At 55.2% G+C, this 19,081-nt stretch overlaps 1 protein-coding gene across 2 annotated transcripts in view; it reads left to right on the plus strand.

Moving 5' to 3' along the window:
- CPNE2 (copine 2) overlaps positions 1 to 18,800 on the plus strand; it is a 59,309-nt gene extending 40,509 nt beyond the window's left edge. The window contains exons 13-16 of one of the 2 annotated variants that reach the window (XM_049864620.1): positions 4,964 to 5,015; positions 6,578 to 6,711; positions 15,004 to 15,240; positions 16,494 to 18,800. In XM_049864620.1, coding sequence (XP_049720577.1) covers positions 4,964 to 5,015; positions 6,578 to 6,711; positions 15,004 to 15,240; positions 16,494 to 16,601 — 531 coding nt within the window. In that variant the 3' untranslated portion in view covers positions 16,602 to 18,800. Of the gene's footprint in view, positions 1 to 4,963; positions 5,016 to 6,577; positions 6,712 to 10,571; positions 15,241 to 16,493 lie in introns of those variants that run through there. The other variant, XM_049864621.1, reaches the window with a different exon arrangement.
- Positions 18,801 to 19,081: the final 281 nt, after the last annotated feature.

Consider the following 19,081-nt stretch of genomic DNA (forward strand, 5'->3'; position numbering starts at 1 on the left):
TTAGGGGCAGGCCTGGGGCAGAAGGGTGGGCTCCTCCCATGACACTAGGACATGAAGAGAGGATGTCGATGGGGTGGTCTGGTGACCCAGAGAGTGAGTATTGAGTGCCTACAGGGCAGGGGCTGGGAAGTTGGAGAAGCCCGCTGGGGCAGGGGGCAAGAAAAGGCAGTGATGCCCAGCAGCTCCACGAGGCAGGGAAGGTTGTCCCATTTTACAGGTGGAAATGAAAAAAGCCAAGGCTTAGAGCCATGAAGGGTCTTGCCCAAGGTCATGCTATGGCGGAGGGCCAGGATTCCCACCTGGGCAGGGGGGCTTTAAAGTTTACCCTCAGGGTCTGCCCCCTCCCCGGGAAGAAGTCTGTGGGTATAGGCACAGAGGGCTCCTAAATCCTTATATCTGTCTCACCAGTGCCCCCCTCATCTGCCTCACTGTGACCATACGCCTTCCAGAGCGAACCTTCTTTCCTGGCCTCTCTGGAGAGGGTGGGTTTCACATAGAGTGTCAGGGAGTGGCTGTGGAGCCAGGTTGGGAGAGGTGGGCATCCTGGCCATCAGATGATGTGGGGCAGGGTCCTATGGGACCAAGGCTGGGGCTCTAGGCAGGCACAATGATGCCACTCTGGGGGGGGTGGGCAGGGTGGGCTGGTGAGGCCAGGCCCAGCATGAGCTGGTTGCTAGGACACCAGCCAGCTTTCAAAGAACTCAGGCTAAATGAGATGTTTTCTTGCGCAAAAGCCTCCCTGGAAATGTCACAGGGCAACTCTGGGGGAGACAGGGCTGGCCAGGTAGGAGCGCTGAGCAAGCGAGCTGGTGTCAGAAGGGACACTGGAATGAGCTTGGGAAGGGCACATGCTGGGTCCCAATTCCCTCCACCCTGCCCCGGGAGCCTGCCCTGCTTGGCCCCTCCCCCACTGTCTTGTTCCAGTTCCTCGTTTTCTTCACTCCTGAGCCCAGGCTGTGGCCTTCTTGTCACCTGTTGCTCCCTTTCCCTGACTTCCCAACTACGGCTTCTCAGCTAAGAGCCTATCCCTCTGGGAGGCCTTCCTTGGCCTTCCTCCTGATGCCATGCACTTGCACTTTTCTCCCCGAGCCTTGTGATCAGTTATTGTAAAAATGGCATGGTGGGGGCGTCTGACCTCCTTTAACTTCACAAGGCAGGAGAAGAATCACCATCAGCATCAGCACCACGTGGATTCCTGTGAGGTAAAGGTCAAACATACCTCCCCGCTCCAACCGTTTTACTCCTTCTGACACCAGCTGTTCCTCCCACGGCACTCCCTACTTCTCTGCTGGGTTTGGTAATTTGTTACAATGGCCACACTGAGCTCACAGACCATACTCACCATTATGGGGTTTATTAGGGAAGTAACAGGTCGCAGTTCAGGTTCAGGAACGACTCAGGATATAGTTCTTCAGTCAGGACTGCTGCTTCTCAGCTGTGCCTGCAGGCAGGCCTACTCTGGCTCCCGCCCCTTGGCTCCTGCCCTGCTCCGGCAAGTCAAGCATTACAAAGCTCTTCAGCTCCACCAGTAAGTGCACAGAGGCACCCATTCCACCAGTAAGCCTTTGCCTTGAAGGCACTCAGCTCTCTCTCACTCTGTGGGTGGGCACGCCCACTGTAGCCATCTTGCTCCATGGGCCGGGAAGTCTACTGCACTGTGTTGTGCCAGTCTCCTAGTTTTGCTGCTGCCATTTCTCTGATGCTGCTTCTCACCATCTTTTGCCATCTCCAGTATTACAATTCTCTTTCTCTGCCTCTGGGGCTCTCAGCACAGGGGCCCTGGATCCAAAGGACACGCTCCACTCCTGGCTCTTCTTCTTGGTGGTAGTGAGGGCCCTCCTTTCCTCCTCTGGGATGGTTCATTTTAAGTCTAGCGGGATGGCAAAACTGACCAATCCGCTCATTAGGGTTTTGTATATCTTATTTACATGGCCCCACCCCCACAGGGGTTCCATGAACCTTATTTGCATTCTCAGCAGGCTGTCCAATTCCCTTGGTGGGCCACAAACACCTCATTTGCATAGTTCCACCAATTGTTTTGTAAGAGTCATATGACCATGGCGAGAAAGGCCATATAAAAGCGATTCATCCCATTGCACTTATTTACCTGTTGGTTTCCTTGCTGTTGTCTCCCTCCCAGGGCTCCCTGACTTCTCAGGTGTCCCAGCATCTGGCACACAGTAAGTGTGCAGCACTTGCTTGTGGGCCCTGCATTTGGGGCTTGGTTCAGCACTCTGAGAAAATCGGGTGTTCGTTCTCTGAGGGTGCGAAGCTGGTAGAATGGGGCTGGAAAGAGCTGGCTGCCTGCCTCAGGACCTCAGTTTCCTCAGGGCTGGGCCAGGTGAACCCAGAGGTCACCCTTGCCTAGTTGGTGGCTTGGGACTCAGAAAGGATTTCCCGAGGAGATGGCATGAAAGCTGGGACATTAGTGACAAGCTGGAGTTAGTCAGATGAAGGGGGTGATCCAAGCAGACAAAACAGTTGTGCAAAGGTCTGGGATGGGGAGAACACAGCTTATGACTACCCCCACTTTATGGACGGGGAAACTGAGCCTTGGAGAGGACAGTCACTCAGAGATCTCTGAAGCTCCCTTCATGCCCCCCTCCACTGCCACCACCCCAGCCAGGGCCGGAAGCAGAGTCTTAAGTAACTCACTGACTACAGGGCTGGACCAGACCAGGTGGGGTGAACTTGGCCATTGATTGTCACAGGCAGCAGGGAGTCCCCAGGACAAAGATTTGTGGCCAGCTGGTCCCCAGGGGCCCCTAATCAGCTTGGCGTGGCTGCCAGGAAGCTTGCGGTGTTTACTGGTGTTTCTCTGACAAACCAGGGCAGGCAAGCGTGAGGGGGCTGGGCTGCCACGGACAGCAAGGATAGCTTATCCCCTGGGTCTGGTCCTGGCTCTGCTGTGCCTCACTCGTGTGACCTGGGCACTCCTAGGCCCTCTTTGAACCTTACTCTTTTCCACCCATGAAACAGAGCTGCTGGAGGAGGTGACCTCAGAGCCCATCTCCCAGAGCCCCACCCACCTGACCACCAGGCCAGGCCCACCCCCAAATAGATAGAAAGAGTTGGGGGATGAAGAGATTGGCGGGCTGAGAAAGCAGGATATGAATCCATATCTAGCAGGAGGGGGCTTTTCCCACTCAGTCTCTGAACTCTCCTAAAATCTGATTTTGCAGAAGTTGTTGGCCCAAAGGAGGCCTGTTTCCCTGGCAACCATTTCTACTCTCAGCCCCTTCCATACAAGCCCCCTTCTTAATGTCTATAGAGGTTCATCAAATCTCCATGGCAACAAGAACCTTGGCCCCCACACCTGGAGCCCAGACTGGGGGACAGGGTGAAGAGGGCCCCTGGGAAGGGACAGGTCCCAAGAGGGGCATCAAGGGACTGACTCCCTGCCGGGCACCCAGGGGCTGACACAGCAAAGGCAGAAAACCTTACTCCCCAAAACTCTCCCTCCTGGTGGCAAGTGGGCACAGAGCAGGGAGGGGTCTTCCCTTCACCCCAGCCACCCAGCCGCCAAGCCCAGGGCAGTACTGCTGTGGGCAGCTCTGGCTGAGTCACGCTCAGGAAGGCCAGCGGTCCAGCCCCTGGTGAGGGTGGAGGGGCCTGGGTCTTAGGCCTGTTCCTCTCTGTGACTTTGGTACACATGCTCCGCTCTCTGGGCCTCAGTTTGTTCTTTTGTAAAATGGCAACATTGGTCTTGGTAGGGCCTTCCAACACCCCCATCATAGCATCTCAGAGCTAAAAGGTCTGTCCAGGATTGTTTGTGCCCAGACTAAAGCACTCCACCTGTTGAGCTCTGCGGCTCTGTCTCCCCTGGATACCTCCTCACCCTCTACTTTGAGAACCTTGGGGGAGGAACACCTTCTGGAGTCAGTGGGTTCATGGAGCGGGAGCTCTGGAGGCAGCCTGGGCTTGGTTCTAGTGAGATTGTGGGAAAATTCTAGTCTATCCCGTGTCTCAGTTTTCTCCTCTGTAAAATGGGTGATAACAGGCCCTCTTCCACTGGGCTGTTGTGAGGAAGGAGCAGGAAGATGCCTGCAAAGCTCTGAACATGGGGCGTGGCGTGCAGTAGGGAAGGGGCCTAGATGGGAATTTTAGACTGTGAAGTGGCTGGGGGATGGAGTGGGAAAGCTCTGTCTGAGCCCCCTATCTGAGCTCTGTGGCCTCTCCTGAGGCCCTGGGCTCAGCGGCCACCAGTCTTACCACAGCTCTGAATGGGGGGAGGGGGGTTGTTAACGGTCCCTCTGCATTTCAGGGGGAGGGGGGGAAGGTAGGTGAACAGCATCAACTGATTGCCATTGACCCAGGGTGTCCAGAGTATGTGGGGTGAGACTAGCCTCTGACATCCACCTGGACTGGGGAGCTGGGCCTGGCGGCAGAGAGGCAGGGCCAGTCCCTGAGGGGACTGTGACAGGTTTGCCTGCCCTGGTGACTCTTCTTGATCCCCTGTCACTAACCTCCAGTGTGGCTAGCTGACACGAGGCAGGCTCCTTTCCCAGCGTCTGCCTATGATAAAAGTGGGGAAAGCTTTTGAGGCCCAAAGAAGGGGACTGCTGATGGTGGACTCATGCACAGTGACAAAGGGGCCATTCCCAGGGCTTCTTGAACCTACCTCCCTCAGAAGCACCTCTGTCCCATTCAGGGATGACAGAGGACCCTGAGCTGGGCTAGGAGGCATAGGCAGCCCTGATACCTCCAGAAGAGATTGAGTGATGTGGGCTGTTTCTCTGTCTTCTACACTATGAAGTGAGAGTGGTAGGCCTCTCTGCGTGGTCAGACCCACAGTGGAGGTGAAAGCAGATGTTGCAGGGGTGGGGGGCAGTATTAACAGCCCCAGCCTGGGGGGAAGGAGCCAGGTACCCTCAGAGGGAGACCTGGCCTGGCAGGGGGTGGGGGCCCGGGCCAGGCTTGAGGAGCAGGGGGCTGCCACCTCAGAATTTTCTTTGGGTTTCAGGTCTCCCATGAGTTTGCCATCAACTTCAACCCCACCAACCCCTTCTGCTCAGGTGAGTGTCAAGCCCACTTGCATCCACCCTAAATTCACACCATGCTTGGCCATCTCCCTGGGCGGGATGTGTGTGTGAGGATGAGACCAGGAAGTACAGGTTTCGGTCCCTTTCTCCCCTACCTTCTCCCTCATGCTTTCTCAGAATGACAGATGGGGAAGAGCCGGGGTTTGGAGCCAGACAGCCCAGGGTTCAAGGCCTTTTCCTGTCTGTGTGACCTTGGGGAAGTCACTGCTCCTCTCTGGGCCTTGGCCTCCTCACCTGCCCTGGGGAGGCATGATACCTGCTTAGCTCACCTCAAGGGATGGCCAGGTGAGAATGACAGGAAGCCCTGTGTAGCCCAGGAGGTGATGGGGCTGTACCATTACATGTCTGCCTATCTTCTCCCTCCATCCCTGTAAGGAAGTTGGGGAGGCAGGGGCAGCTCAGCTCCACTCCACCCCGCTCTCCTTCCACAAAGAGCCTTTCTGCCCCTTGCTCCTTGGGGGAGGACTGAGGGCGCCTGGGGCTGGGGTGTGTGTGGTGGGGGGGGGGCGGTGACTGGGAAGTGGGAGTGGAGTCTGTGCTCTCCCCAGCCCCAGGCCTAAGTGGATTGCTGAGCCTGCCAGGAATAGTTCAGAAACTATTGGAGGAGGGGAGGGGGATCGAGGCAGGTATGGAAGAGGGTAGCCCCACCATCATGAGACCTTGGACAGGCCCCGGCCCACTCTGGGCCTCCTTTTTGCCCTTTCAGAATTGCCTAGGATTTGGCTTAGGGGGAGCATTCATCACCCCGGGAAACCCCAAAACTGGGCCAGGTTTGTGCTCAGAAGGGAAACGCATCAAGTCTCCAACTTGGGGGTGATGCTGCGACTCAGAAACCGTGGGTATCGGTCAGCTGGAGGTGTGGCCCTGTGCTTCTGCTGGGGCTCTGTGGTTTGGGGCAGGGGTCCAGAGACATTTTGTCCAGGTTCAGGCTGGTTGACTTTATCCTGGGCAGAGGACTTCTGGGCAGGATCATAGGGCAGTGGGAATATTCTTGGGCTCATAATGGCGGCTGTTTACAGAGAGCTGTGTGCAGAGGCTATGCAAGTTTCTCACTTAATCCCCCAATCGCTCTGACAAGAAGTGTCTGGAATGGGACCCAGGGGCCTCCCTAGGGCCCCAAAGCATTACTGCAGGCTTTGCCAAGCCCCTTGTCTTTGGAGAACCTACTAGGTCTCCCTCCTGCCAACTGCCCAAGAGTAGGGACTGTCTGCCCCATTGATAGACAAGGAAACTCAGGCTCAGAAAGAGTAAACAACTTCCCCAGGTCCCACAGCTAGGAAGTGGCAAAGGCAGGATTTGAACTCAGGTCTGGCTGACTCAAAATTCAGAGCTGTTTGCTTTATACTACTCTGATCCTGCCCTCTGGGAGCTTCCACTCCATGGGGCCCACTCTGGCCTTCACAATGGCATTTGGGTGAGTAGGAAATAGACGCTTTGTTAGCAGTTGGAATAGAGGGGGTGCAGGGCCGATGTGACCTCATCTAGACCATGGGTCGGGGGGACTGGGCTGACCCTGACTCTTCTTTCTGAAACAGGCGTGGATGGCATCGCCCAAGCATATTCAGCTTGCCTGCCCCACATCCGCTTCTATGGTCCCACCAATTTCTCTCCCATTGTCAACCACGTGGCCCGGTTTGCAGCCCAGGCCACGCAGCAGCAGACGGCCACGGTGAGTAGATGGCAACAAACGTGGGCACAAGGGGGGCCAGCCTGGCTGCCTGGGGGAGGTGTAGACCAAGGTCTGTCCTTTCTACACCACCCCTCTCCCCGCTCCATGAGTCTGGGAAGCAGGATTCTCTGTCTTCCCCTTGCTCTAAAATCCCTACAGCTCTCTGGGCCTCAGTTTACCTGCAAGTATCATAAGGGGGTTGGACCAGCTCAACTTGGCTTTCTGGAGTACAGACTTGAGAAGGACACAGCAGTTCCCTTCATGCTCGTTGGGAAATAGAACTGTGATCAACGGGCAATGTATTCTTGGGGTCAAGAGTACTTGTCACTCCCATGACAGATGGAAACCAGGAGAGGTGATTCCTGCAGCCCTAAAGCTGACCCATTGGGCCACCTAGTTCCCAGTTAGAGCAGCTCCCACCTCTTGTCACCCTGCTGAGGGCTGCGGAACTGTCTGGCTTGGCCTGGCACTCAGTAATGAGGCCAGAATGAATGGGAACCTGCCTGAGACTGCCAAGGCTGCTGTGGGGCATCTGGAATATATGGCAAATGGCCATGGTGGGTGTCTCCATCCCTGGTCCTTACCCCTTCTCCCTCCCCAGCTCCAGGCTGACTCCACAGGTGGGTCCTACTGGCAAGACCGAAGGCCAGTGTCGGGGTCACCAAAGGTCACCTTTTCCACCATGACCCACCCTGAGCTCACTCTGCAAAGCAGGTTGAGAGGTCTTCTCCCTCTACCCTAAGGGCAGTGCCTCTGCCTCTGTAAGTTCTCTGCCATCCCCTCTGTCTTCTTCTGACCCTGACCCTGAACACCTGACTGGACTTGACTGACCAGACCAGTCAGAAAGCCAGGAGAAGCCTAGTAGAAATCAGCAGGATGGTAAGCATAGCTCAGGAGCCTGAGCACCTGCTAAGGCTGGGACTTCCCAGCCCCTTTCCTCAGGACTGCTCTGCAGGCTCCAGCTGTGGCTGAGTATCTGGAACCCAGTCCTGGGGCACAAAGCATGCTGGACTAGGACTGAGGAGTTTGGGTCCCCTTCCCACCTGGCCACCCATCCTGTCCCTAGGAGACTTTGACAAGCCCCCGCCCCTCTGGCTTCTACCTCTACTCAAAGGGCAGGGTTGCTGCGTCAGAGCTGAAGTCCTTTCCAGACTGTTCTTTTCATTCTACCTCCATAGTATTATCCAGAATTTGCCCACATCCCCAATGTCACAGCCACCACCAGGTCTCACTGGATACTGCATTCACCCCTGACTGGCTCCCTGTGGCCACTCTTGCCCCTTCCAGCAGAATCCATTCTCCCATGGAAGAATCCTTTTAACAGCAAATATCAGATCCTCTAACTCCCCTATTGAAAACCCCCACATCAGACTAAGTCTTCCAAGGCCCCACCTCTCCCCTTCTCCCCCTGCCCCTCCCTGTTCCTCCACCCCTCTCTTCACTGAGGATGATCCTGCCACCCGGGCCTCCATCCTGTCCCTCAAACACACCGAGCTTGTTCCTCCTTCGGGGCCTTTGCCCTTGTTGTTCCCACTGCCTGGAGATTCTTCCCAGACTCTTCACGTACAGGGCTGTCTCTCTCTCACCCCTCAGCGCCCAGCTCAAATGCCACCTCCCAGAGTGAACTTCCTTGACCCCCTAGCTGAAGGAGATCGCTCCTCCACCCCTGCTTTGTCTGCTTATTTACATTTTGACTCCGATAACGGTTGGGAGTGTTTCCTTGTATCTTGTGGGTACCCCCCAGACTCTCAGCCCCACGGAGGTCAGGACTGGGTCTGTGTGTTCACCGTCACATACCTGTATCTCGCAGACTGCCTGGCACGTGGCAGGTGCTCAGACATGTTCTGGTAATGAGCGGATTCAAGGTGGCACCTACCCTGAGCCGCGTACCACGTGAAGCTTAGGAGGCGTTAAGAGGTGACTCAGTCAGGGGACCACTGGGACCACCCAGAGGAGGGAAGCACCTGGTCACTAGGGAGGTGAGGTTATGAGAGAGAGAGATGAGGAGCCAAGGACCAGCCAGGGGAGGGGCAGGCGTGATCTAATTGTTCAGGAGTCAATAGAGGCTCCTGTTGGGAATGGAAGCCCTGGAGTCAAGCCACCAGGCCTGCCCTTGCCCCTTCCTCGCTCTATGACTTGGACAGACCACTTCAGCTCTATGGTCTCAGTTTCCTCATCTGTACAATGGGAATACTAATAGGCCCCATCTTGCGCAAGTGGTATTAGCATCAAATGAAATAACACAGTGCCTGGCACCGGAAGAGACCTGAAGGGCAAGAAAGGATCGGCAGAGTTAATTCCAGGCAGAGGGAACAGCAAAGACAAGGTGCTGAGGTAGGGGGAGGAGGAGGTGCGGCAGTGTGGCTGAGGGTCAGTGGGGAAGGAGGGGTTGTTGGTCATCACAGCTGGAGGCCCAGCCCTGGCAGTGAGTCCCATCCCCACTTACGAAATGGGAATCAATGTTCCCGGGGTTTGGGAGGGCCTGGGGGTAACCTGAATGGGGCAGTAACCAGGAAAGGCCTGGAGGGACTTTTTTCTTATTAATTCCTAGGTGCGGGCACTGGTTGAAGGAGGCAGAGAGAGACATGGTGGGGGGGGGCGTTGGGGCAGTCTTCAGCTGGAACACCCGCTTGGATGCCAGGGGCCGTTGTTCACCCAGTCTGTATGCACCTGAGGCAGCTTCCAAAGGAATGGAAAAAAGGCCTGCGTTTTTGTTTAAGGGGGAAAACCACAGGGTGAAGGGGTAGGAATGGGAGGAGGTGGGAGGAACAGAAGTAAAACCTAGCCTTGGGGCTGTGCTTTTTCATCTGCTGAGCCAGGAACAGAGGAGGCGGGGGAGGGTGGACTTGGGCAGGAGGTAGGGTGCTGGGGAGAGGGGGAGCCCAGGGCTGGAGCAGGGTGTGGGCCCTGTGGAGGCCAGGAAGGGTGTCTGTGTTCTCAGGAACAACTGCTGTAGGTCCTCAGAGGAAAGAACCTGGCCCTTTCTCTGGGGTACAAGGACCTGAGGCTCAAGCAGGGGATGCTGAAACCTAGCCCTCTTGGCCCCAGCACTTCGTCTTGGCTTGGTCCTCCCAACCCGGCTGAGCAGCCTCCTCCTGGCTCCCTTACCCTTGGGATGCTGCTGTGGCGATCGCAGCTCTGTCACCCATCCCAGGTACATGACTTAGGCTTCAGAAGTGAGGCCGGGGGGTCTGTATCAGCCCACCTGCTGTGATATCTAAGAACATATACAGCCACTTCTATGCCTCCAACCTCTGCTTTATCCCTGTCTCTCAGGACCCCAAATGTGGGAGAAGTGGGGCTTCCTGATGGCTCAGCCACAAACTCTGGCATCTCATCAAGCCGGTTCAAATCCTAGCTCCCCCACTTCCTAGCTGTGTGACCTGAACTGGTCACTTAAGCTCTCTGAGCCTCAGTTTCCTTAACAGTACAACGGGAATGATGGAAACAGTGCCTGCCTTCTAGAAGCGTTGTGAGGATTCAACCAGAAAAAATAGACCTTCTAGAAGCGTTGTGAGGACTCAACCAGACAGGCATGGAAATTGCTCTGTGCAGTGCCTGGCACACAAAAAGCACTCAGTAAATGCTGGCAGTTGATTCTGGGGACATCTCTTGGGCCAGCATTCGGTGGTGCTGAGCACATTTAGGCCCAGGGCAAATGAGAACAGTTTCTGGACTATCTGATCCTTTTTGTTCAGTTGCTCTTTGGGGAATATTAGGTATGGCTTCACTGTCACTGTCCCCAGACACAGGCGTGTATACATGTGCTCCCACGTCAGGAAATGGAGAGCAGGTGGTGGAAACGTCCCTAGGCATGCCTGCACTCTCCCGTTTCTTCACCCAAGTGTATTGCTATGCAGCACCAGGAGACACCGATGAACCAGACACAGGCTCTGCCTTTCAGAGCTCAGTCTAGTGGGAGCCAGACCAGGCAGCAGCAGCTGTGATGCATGGCGGCTAAGCCTCTGGTGAGGGGAGTCCAGGATCATAAAGGTGGGCACCTAACCCAGCCCCAGTGGCACAATGGTTAAGCGCTTAGCTGCTAACTGAAAGGTTGGCGGCTTGAGCCCACCAGCGGCTCCATGAGAGAAAGACCTAGCAGTCTGCTGCGATAGAGAATACAGTGTGGAAAACTCTATGGGGCAGTTCTACTCTGTCACATGGGGTCACTAGCAGTTGAAACTCAACGGCACCTGGCAAGAGCAACAACCCAGATGGAGGGGCCAGGGACAGATTCTTGGAATAGTAACATCCAAGCTGAGACTTGAAGCGTGCTTGAGAATTAGTCTTGAAAGATGTGTGTGCGTGTATGTGGGTGCACGCATGCGCGTGCGCTTGCTCACGTGTGCACATGTGCGTGTGTGTGTGTGTGTGTGTGCGTGCGTGTGTCCCAGGTAGAAAAACAGTATATGCAAAGGCCTGGCGGCATGGCTTGCAGAAATAATTGAACGAAGGAGTGTGACCATCGCCGTCGAGTCAATCCCAACTCACAACCACTCTATAGGACAGAGTAGAACTACCCCGTAGGGTTTCCAAGGCTATAATCTTTACAGAAGCAGACTGCCACATCTTTCTTCTGTGGAGCAGCTGGTGGGTTTGAACTGCCGACCTTCAGTTAGCAGCCAAGTGCTTTACCACTGCGCCACCAGGGCTCCTTCCAGCGGGGGTGGATGAGGTTGAAAAGGTAGACAGGGTCCCACAGGGCCTTGGAGGCCATTGAGGAGTCTGAGTTTTCTCTGGGGAGGGCAGTGAGGAGCCACTGAAAGCCATTAAGCAGGCAATGCCTGGTTCAGGTGGGGCCAACGAACTTCCCATCATGGGGCCTCCATCTTTCCCTCTGTCCCCTGGCCCATTCCTGGTTGGGTACGTGGGAGGCTGGTGTCCCAGTGGAAGGGTTGCTGGGGAAGCAGCCAACACCCTGAGAATCCCCTCATTGTCCTCCAGGTCCCTCGGCAGCCAGCTTCTCAGAAACAAGCTAGGGGGGTAAGTGCCGCTGCCGTAGACTCTGCTTGGAACTGTTGTGGACAAGTCAGTTTCTTATAAATCAAATCACATTAAATGCATTAGAAGTGGCTATTTAAAGCTCTAGAAAGCTGAAGAACCTCTGGGTAAAGGCATCTTTGAAAGGTGTTGGGAGTTTGGGTTTGGGATCCAATCTGACAGTGTTACTGGGTGGAAACCCCAGGCTCTGATTGGCCTGTGTCTCTGAAGCATCGACAGGGTGCCAGACCCTGTGAGGGGCCCATGAGGTGCAGAAGAGTCCCTGAGGGTACCCTGAGGAGCGCACAAGACATGGGGTGAGAGGGTTTCCCCGAGAAGCCCTCCTGTGAGGTGATCACTGGCAGGGGAAGCGGAGTTCAGGGCTGGGGAGAGCTTTACTCCGCCTGGGAAGGAGGATGGGACGCTAAGGCGGGTTTTGGAGTGGTGGTCAGGAAGGGTATGCAGGGTATGGAGGGCAGACAGAACGGAAACAGGAAAGGTACGAATGTGGGAAAGCCTGGGGTAGGGCAGACCAGGACTGTGTGCAGGGGCCATAGAGTCTAGAGTACCTTTCCATCCCCCTACCCCCTGGTTCTGCCTTCATTCTTCCCTTCTATTTTTTTTTTTTTTTTATAGCCTCCCCTCTGGTCTGTCTTGGGTAGGAGGGTGGACCTTGGGGTTATAATGGACCTTTGAAGCTCCTAGACAGCCCCAGCTCTGCTGGGCTGGGGAAGAAGCCCAGGACATGTTAGCTGCACTTCCACTGCCAAGGCCGGTCCAGGCTAGGGCCGAGGCTAGGGCCGGACACCTCGGTGTGGGTGTCATGGCTGGCTGGTTGGCACAGAGGGGTGAAAGCTGAAGTCCAGTGCAGTGGCTCTGGGCCCAAACCTGGGCTGCCATCCTGACATTCAGGCCCTTGGACACTGGGGTGCTGGGCGAGAGGATGTGAGGAGTTTCTCCCCACCACGCCCCACTGTTGGAGACACAGCTGCAGGCCACCAATGCCATTGGGAAGGAGAGGGGGATGTTGTAGAGAGAGCCCTAACTTCAGAGTCAGCCAGGCTTGGGTCTGAATCTAGACTGCCAGTTCTGGGCTGCGGGGCCTTGAGCAAGTCACTTCATTTCTCTGAGCCCATTCCTCTTCTCTAAAGCGGGAATCACAGAGTGGGGCGACAGGTAGTGTCTGTGTGGACACTGTCACCGTGTGTCATTAGGGACTCCTCACCCTGTCCTGGTGCCCACGGCCCTGCACAAACCTGTGCCTGGCTGCCCCACCTTCCTGGGGAGAAGGCTGCAGGGATAAGAGAGAAGCCCAGGCCTCCAGAAGTCTCCTAATCTAGACTCGGGGCTGACAGAAACAGGAGAGCCACGAGGGCCCTGTGGGGAGGATGAGTGGGGGGCAGCATGTTTGAGCTGAAGGGGCTGAGAGTCAAGTCCCACCCAACAAGTGGTGGGGCATATGAGACCAAACAAGGTCAAGCATTCTTTCCTCATTGCCAGGCCTCTCAATGCCCTCCCTTCTGCCAACCTGGGTGCCCCAGACTATTTCTGGTAAGGTGGAGGTGGGGTTAGGGGGTCACTTAATGGAAAGGGTGCTGGAAAGATGGTAGAACCTTGTGGGGGAACAAGGGTCTGGATGGGCTTGCAGAGGTTCCCCTCACCTCAGGGATGGGGGGCGGCAACAGCAGTCCTCCCCTGTGGGGATTCAGGCAGCCATCACCATGGCAACAGGTATCCCCAGCCAAGGGACTGGCCTCTTAAAGGCACAGAGCAGGAGCTAGACCACTGCTGCCTGGAGCTGGGGGTTAGGATGGCAAGGTCCATGCCTCCATGAAGCTCACCTGGCTCTTTCCCTCCAGTTTGTGCTCAGCGTACGGGTAAGGAAGCAAGGCATCCTGGGGGCCGAGCCCTCAGGGAGCAAATGGCCTTGCTGAATGAGAAAGTGGCCAAGTGCTGGCCTGGAGTCTGGCTGAGTGCTGCCCTCCTTAGCTTCATGGCCTCGGACTCGTCTGGGCCCCAATTTCCTCTTCTTGGAATGAAAAAATTCAGACTCAACGACAAAAGCCCCAAACAGAGAATATTAGGACCACAAATAAACATATCCAAGTTTATTTTATGGATGAGGAAAATTGTGTTCCCCCAAAAGAAGCCAGAAGGTGCTAAGGATAGAGCTGAGTTAAAAGTTAGGTCTCAGCCACTTGGACCCTGGGGCCCTCCTCCCACAGGACCACGGAGTAGCTTTCCAGAACTTCATTCATCCCCGCCCCCCCCACCTTCACAGTTTATACCATGCCCACATATCACCCACACCAACTATTCAGTATTTTTTTACTTAGATTTTGTAAAGGAAACTTTATATCCCGCTGCAAATGAAAAGTCAGCATCACCAGCCATAAATAGAGGGTAACGATAAAAATAAATACAACAAAAACTGTACAATGGTATTAAAGTCTAGCTAGAGACGGTTGTCTCCTGAAGCTGTGAGCTTCCTGCCTGCTGGCTTTGTTAGAAAGGAAGCTTAGCAAAAGTTAGAGAGTCATTAACGACAAACTAGCACCAACTGGTACACAGTTCTTAGAACTGAGAGGACATTGCAAAACATACTGTTCCCGCTGTGACTTAATGGCTTTCAGTGCTGTCAGGTTTATGACCCCACATGGCTAGCTTACCTGCAGAGTCTGACACTTGCAGTCACACTGGTCTAGAGGGTCTGCTCTCAGCCCCTGCAAGGTGTCTCAGGTCACACTGGGTAGGGAGTAAACAGGGTCCCAGGCATTAATGCCCAGGTGCAGCAGAGAAGGGGAGGCTGGTATCTGGCAGCCAAGATGGTGTCTTCCTTCACCAGAAGTGGGCCTGATGGGATGCATCTTCTTTCACCAGTGGTGAGCCTGGCTGTCAGAGATTCAGCCAGTGATGAGTCGCTGCCACGAGTTAGGCATATCGTCTGTGAGATGGGTGCAGCAGCTCCCATTTTGCAGATGAAGAAATAGGCCCAGCGAGTTAAGGCAGTTGCCCAGAGTCCCGCAGTGCAGTGACTGGCAAAGCCAGGCCAAAGTCCTGGGCTTCCAGGGAAGGAGGAAGAGGCAGCGTGTGCTCCGAGCTGTGACCAGGGAAGTGTTCAGATGGATGCAAGGCCTGTGAGGGCAGAAGACCCAGGGAGCAGGCTGCCCAAGGAGGTGGCTGAGGTTTGGCTGCAGCAGGGGAAGAAGAGCCGCCTTCCTCGAGAGGTTTTAGAGGGATAGGGGAGGGAGGGAGAAGGGAGCCAGGGGCCTCGGGGCCCTGCTGAGTACCCATCTGACCTGCTCCCTGCAGCAGTACTTCATCCTCCTCATCATCACGGATGGTGTCATCAGCGACATGGAGGAGACGCGGCATGCCGTGGTGCAGGCTTCCAAGCTGCCCATGTCCATCATCATTGTGGGCGTGGGCAACGCCGACTTCGCGGCCATGGAGTTCCTGGACGGGGACAGCCACAGGCTGCGCTCCCACACGGGTGAGGAGGCAGCCCGTGATATCGTGCAGTTTGTGCCCTTTCGCGAGTTCCGCAACGTGAGTACCAGCCAGGATGGGCGGGGGCAGGGTCAAGGGGATGTTCATGGCTAGCACAGGGACAAGGAAAGACCCCACCCACCACAGCTGACAGTCAAGGATGGAAGTCTCAGGATTGTGTGGCCCACTCCTAGACTCTTCCACCCTCAGCTTCCCTGATCGTGTTCCCTGAGGCCCACTCTGTGCCAAGCGTGGGCCTGGCCTGTCCCCAGCGATGGTGTACAGGGAGGCCAGTATGACCATGTGAGCATTTGCTTCAACAAGCTGGTGGAACACTGGAGAGCAGAGCCCAGTCCAGCTTCCTGGGGTCCTTAAGGGTAACTAGGGGTTATCCACGTGGGGGAGAGCATTCCAGGCACCAGGAGGGGCGAGGCCAAGGGCCCAGAGGTGAGAGAGGCTTCTCTGGAGACCACACCACATCCAGCCTCCTCACTTTGCCCAGAGGGCCTCTGCGGGGGGACTGGTGGCCTCTGCAGGACATGGCTCTGGTCTTATGTCCAGTTGACCTAGGTCTGCCCACAAGGAAGGTGGGATGAATGGTTGCTGCCCTGGCACAGCCTCCCACGAGGAGCCCCAGAGGGTAGCACAGTTGCTCAGATGCCACCCCTGTACTGCCTGCCTGAACCTAACTTTTATGTGGTCAGAGGTGTGATCTTGGGCAAGTCTCTGACCTCGGGCCTTGGTTCCCTCAGCTGTCAGGGTTGCTCAGGGCCCCCCTGTGGCTCAAATCCTGGCAGCCAGTCCCAGTAAGAAGTAACCCCACTGTTCTGTACCCAGTGGTCCTCACAGCTATGCCCATGGCCCTCTGGGTGTGCCTCCTTCCTCTAGAGCATAAGCTTCCTGAGGACAAATGCTGCACACCGGTCACCCCATCATGCACGGGACATGTACCATGTAGCTCCGCATTGCCACGCATTTACACCGGGCTAGGAGGAGGTGCTCAGTAAATGTTTGCCAGATGAGTGGGTGGTGCAGCTGAAAAGCCTCCCACAGACAAATCCATCCTACAGTGTTACTCTCAGGCATCTCACGTGCTCACGCGAAGAGTTACACTTAACCGCAAGGAAAGCACTGCTAATGGTGGGGTTTCAGCAGGGACTGGGTTAGGGCTGCTGGTTTTGGACAGCCTGACCCTCAGCCCTGCTCTTGTCCTCCAAGGACACCTTCGGGAGCAGCGCTCTGGGCACAGTGCCCCTCCTGAGTTCCAATCATTAATCCTTCTCTCCCCTCTGCACCCCACGTCACCCCTGCAGGCGGCAAAAGAGACCTTGGCCAAAGCCGTGCTGGCGGAGCTGCCCCAACAGGTAGTGCAGTATTTCAATTATAAAAACCTGCCCCCCACCAACTCGGAGCTTCCCTGAGCGCCAGCCTGCGCCCAGCAGCAGCATGCCGCCTGAGCCACCCTCCCTCCCCAGGAACATGCACGCTCACCCTGCTTCCTCGTGGGTGGCCTTTTTTACCAATCGACGTTTTTATTTTTTACAACTGGACCTCCGCTCCCCCTCCCCCACATCCCCCAGCCCAGCTGGGCTTCCTCTGTTGGAGTCACTGATGATGCTTCTGGGCCAGACTGGCTTCCTCTCTTCTCCCCGCCCGCCACTCTTAAGTATTGAATGTACTTTGTATAATTTTAGTGGAATTACTATTGTTATTAAAGAGAATAAAGTTTTTACAATCATAACTGGCTTTTTCCAAGTAACTAGCTGCAGACTCCGAAAGGCCGGCGTCCTTGGTGGATACGTTGTGTTGTAGCCTGCACCTCATGCCTGCTCTGGTTTTTTTTTATCACGTGACCATGTTCTGTTTGTTACACTCAGGGTAACAAAGGCGTTTCAGATGTCCTCCTCAGCAGGGACCTATTGGGGCTCACTGAGCTGGGAAGACTGGAAAAGGAAATGAAGCATGAAAACCCTTTTCCCCAAGCCAGCGTGTGAGGAAGATGTCATCACTTCTGCTTGGGGACATGCATTCCACAGTAACAGTAGAACCTGGCACACTGCACATGCCCATTGGAATGCACTGGCCCCCGCCGACATTTCTAAGTCTGGTCTCCTGGGCCCCTGCAGAGGCCACACCAGTGTTTCTGGGAGGCCCCACATGCTGACCCTGGGGGACTCAGGCCCGGATGACACCTCATGGCCCCCACTCTCTTCGTCTTGGTCCACGCTCTGTCCTATGCCACCCTAAAGGACAGCAGTTGCTACCACCATTTGCTCTTCCAGATCTTGTAGACATCTGGGTACTCCCTGTGCGGAAGCCTCTTTGGTCTTGGGATCGATCCTAAGCAGCGCTGCTGCTTTGGCCCTGCATCCCGAGTCCCTGCTGACAGCAGCCCATAGGTTTCTACTGCATCTCCCTCGCTGGATGCAGGCCCAGCATCATGAAACTGGCCAGAGGACCAACCTGAAACACCAGTGATCTTCCCGGTTCCCTCTTTCCTTCCATGGGACACCTCCTCTCCTTATCTACCTCCCACCTGGCATTCCAGTCAGCCCATTTGACTTACGTGTGACCAATAAGAACTGGCATTTACATAAAGAACTGTTTCTGGCACTGCATTAAGTGCTTCACATGCATGATCCTGATGAGCCCTCCCATGGCCCCTTATGACCATTCAGAGGTGAGAAAACAAGCACAGGGAAGCTCATCGAGTTAGAGGCACAGCCAGAATTCATATTCAGGTCTGGCCGACTCCAGAGTCCACACTTGTTCCACTGCATCCCTTGGCTTTGATCGAGCTGCTAATGGATTTGCCATTTCTTTCCACCGGAACTGGGAAGTCAGTTATCTCGACCTGCTCTCCCAGATCAGTACACCACTAGCCTGCTAGAACTGGGCAGCAAGCCGGGTAGGTCCAACCTGCGGGTGCATGGTGAGCTCAGGTGAGCTCAATGTTTATCTGGTGGGAGGGTCAAAATGAGGGACCTCTTCACCCTAAGCTTCCAATGCCTCTGCTGATTCTGTGGCCACCCAGAGTCAGAAGAAACATCTTCAGGGCCACCTTCCCCTCTGAGGAGAGGGATGCAGGATGGCCCTGATTTGTGGAGGGTCCTTCAGAAAAGCACAGCACACTGGCTGAGAAGCCAGCCTGGCAACATGGGTAAAACCCCAGGACTAGCACGACTGGCTCGTTTCCTCATGCCAAGCCCCTGCTCAGGCTGCAAGGCTGAGTATTAGTCAAAATGTTAGCACAAGACTGCTCAATTACCCTCAAGTTCTACAGTTCAAGTGAGTCTAGCTGGGTGTCATACCCAGGCAATTTTGTACTCACCCAGCACAGGAAAAACCTGTGAAGTTCTGATTCACTAAAAAAATCAAATCAAACCCATTGCCATCTAATCGATTCTGACTCATAACAACCCTACAGTACAGAGTAGAACTGCCCAATAGGGTTTCCAAAGCTGTAGATCTTTACAGAAGCAGATTGCTACATCTTTCTCCTGAGGAGCAGTTAATGGGTTCGAACTGCCGACCTTTTGGTTAGTGCTTTAACCACTGCGCCACCAGGGCTCCTTTCTGATTCACTAACCAAAACCCCTTGCCATCGAGTCAGTTCCAACTCATAGCGACCCTACAGGACAGAGAACTACCCTGTACGGTTTCTAAGGAGTGGCTGGATTTGAACTGCCAAGCTTTTGGTTAGCAGCCAAGCTCTTAACCACTTCGCCACCAGGGCTCCTAAAAGGCCGCTAAATAAAGGAGGAGCCTTCTCCCAGCCCCCGATTCCCTCCTTCGCCCTCAAAGGACTAAAAGGAAAAGCGAGGTGACCACTTCTCATGCAGACCTCTCCCTACCTCTCCCTTACAGATCCCTATGGGAGTAACTTTCCAGATGGATGAAA

This window comes from Elephas maximus, chromosome 21 (assembly GCF_024166365.1).
Source record: "Elephas maximus indicus isolate mEleMax1 chromosome 21, mEleMax1 primary haplotype, whole genome shotgun sequence".
NCBI lineage: Eukaryota > Metazoa > Chordata > Mammalia > Proboscidea > Elephantidae > Elephas > Elephas maximus.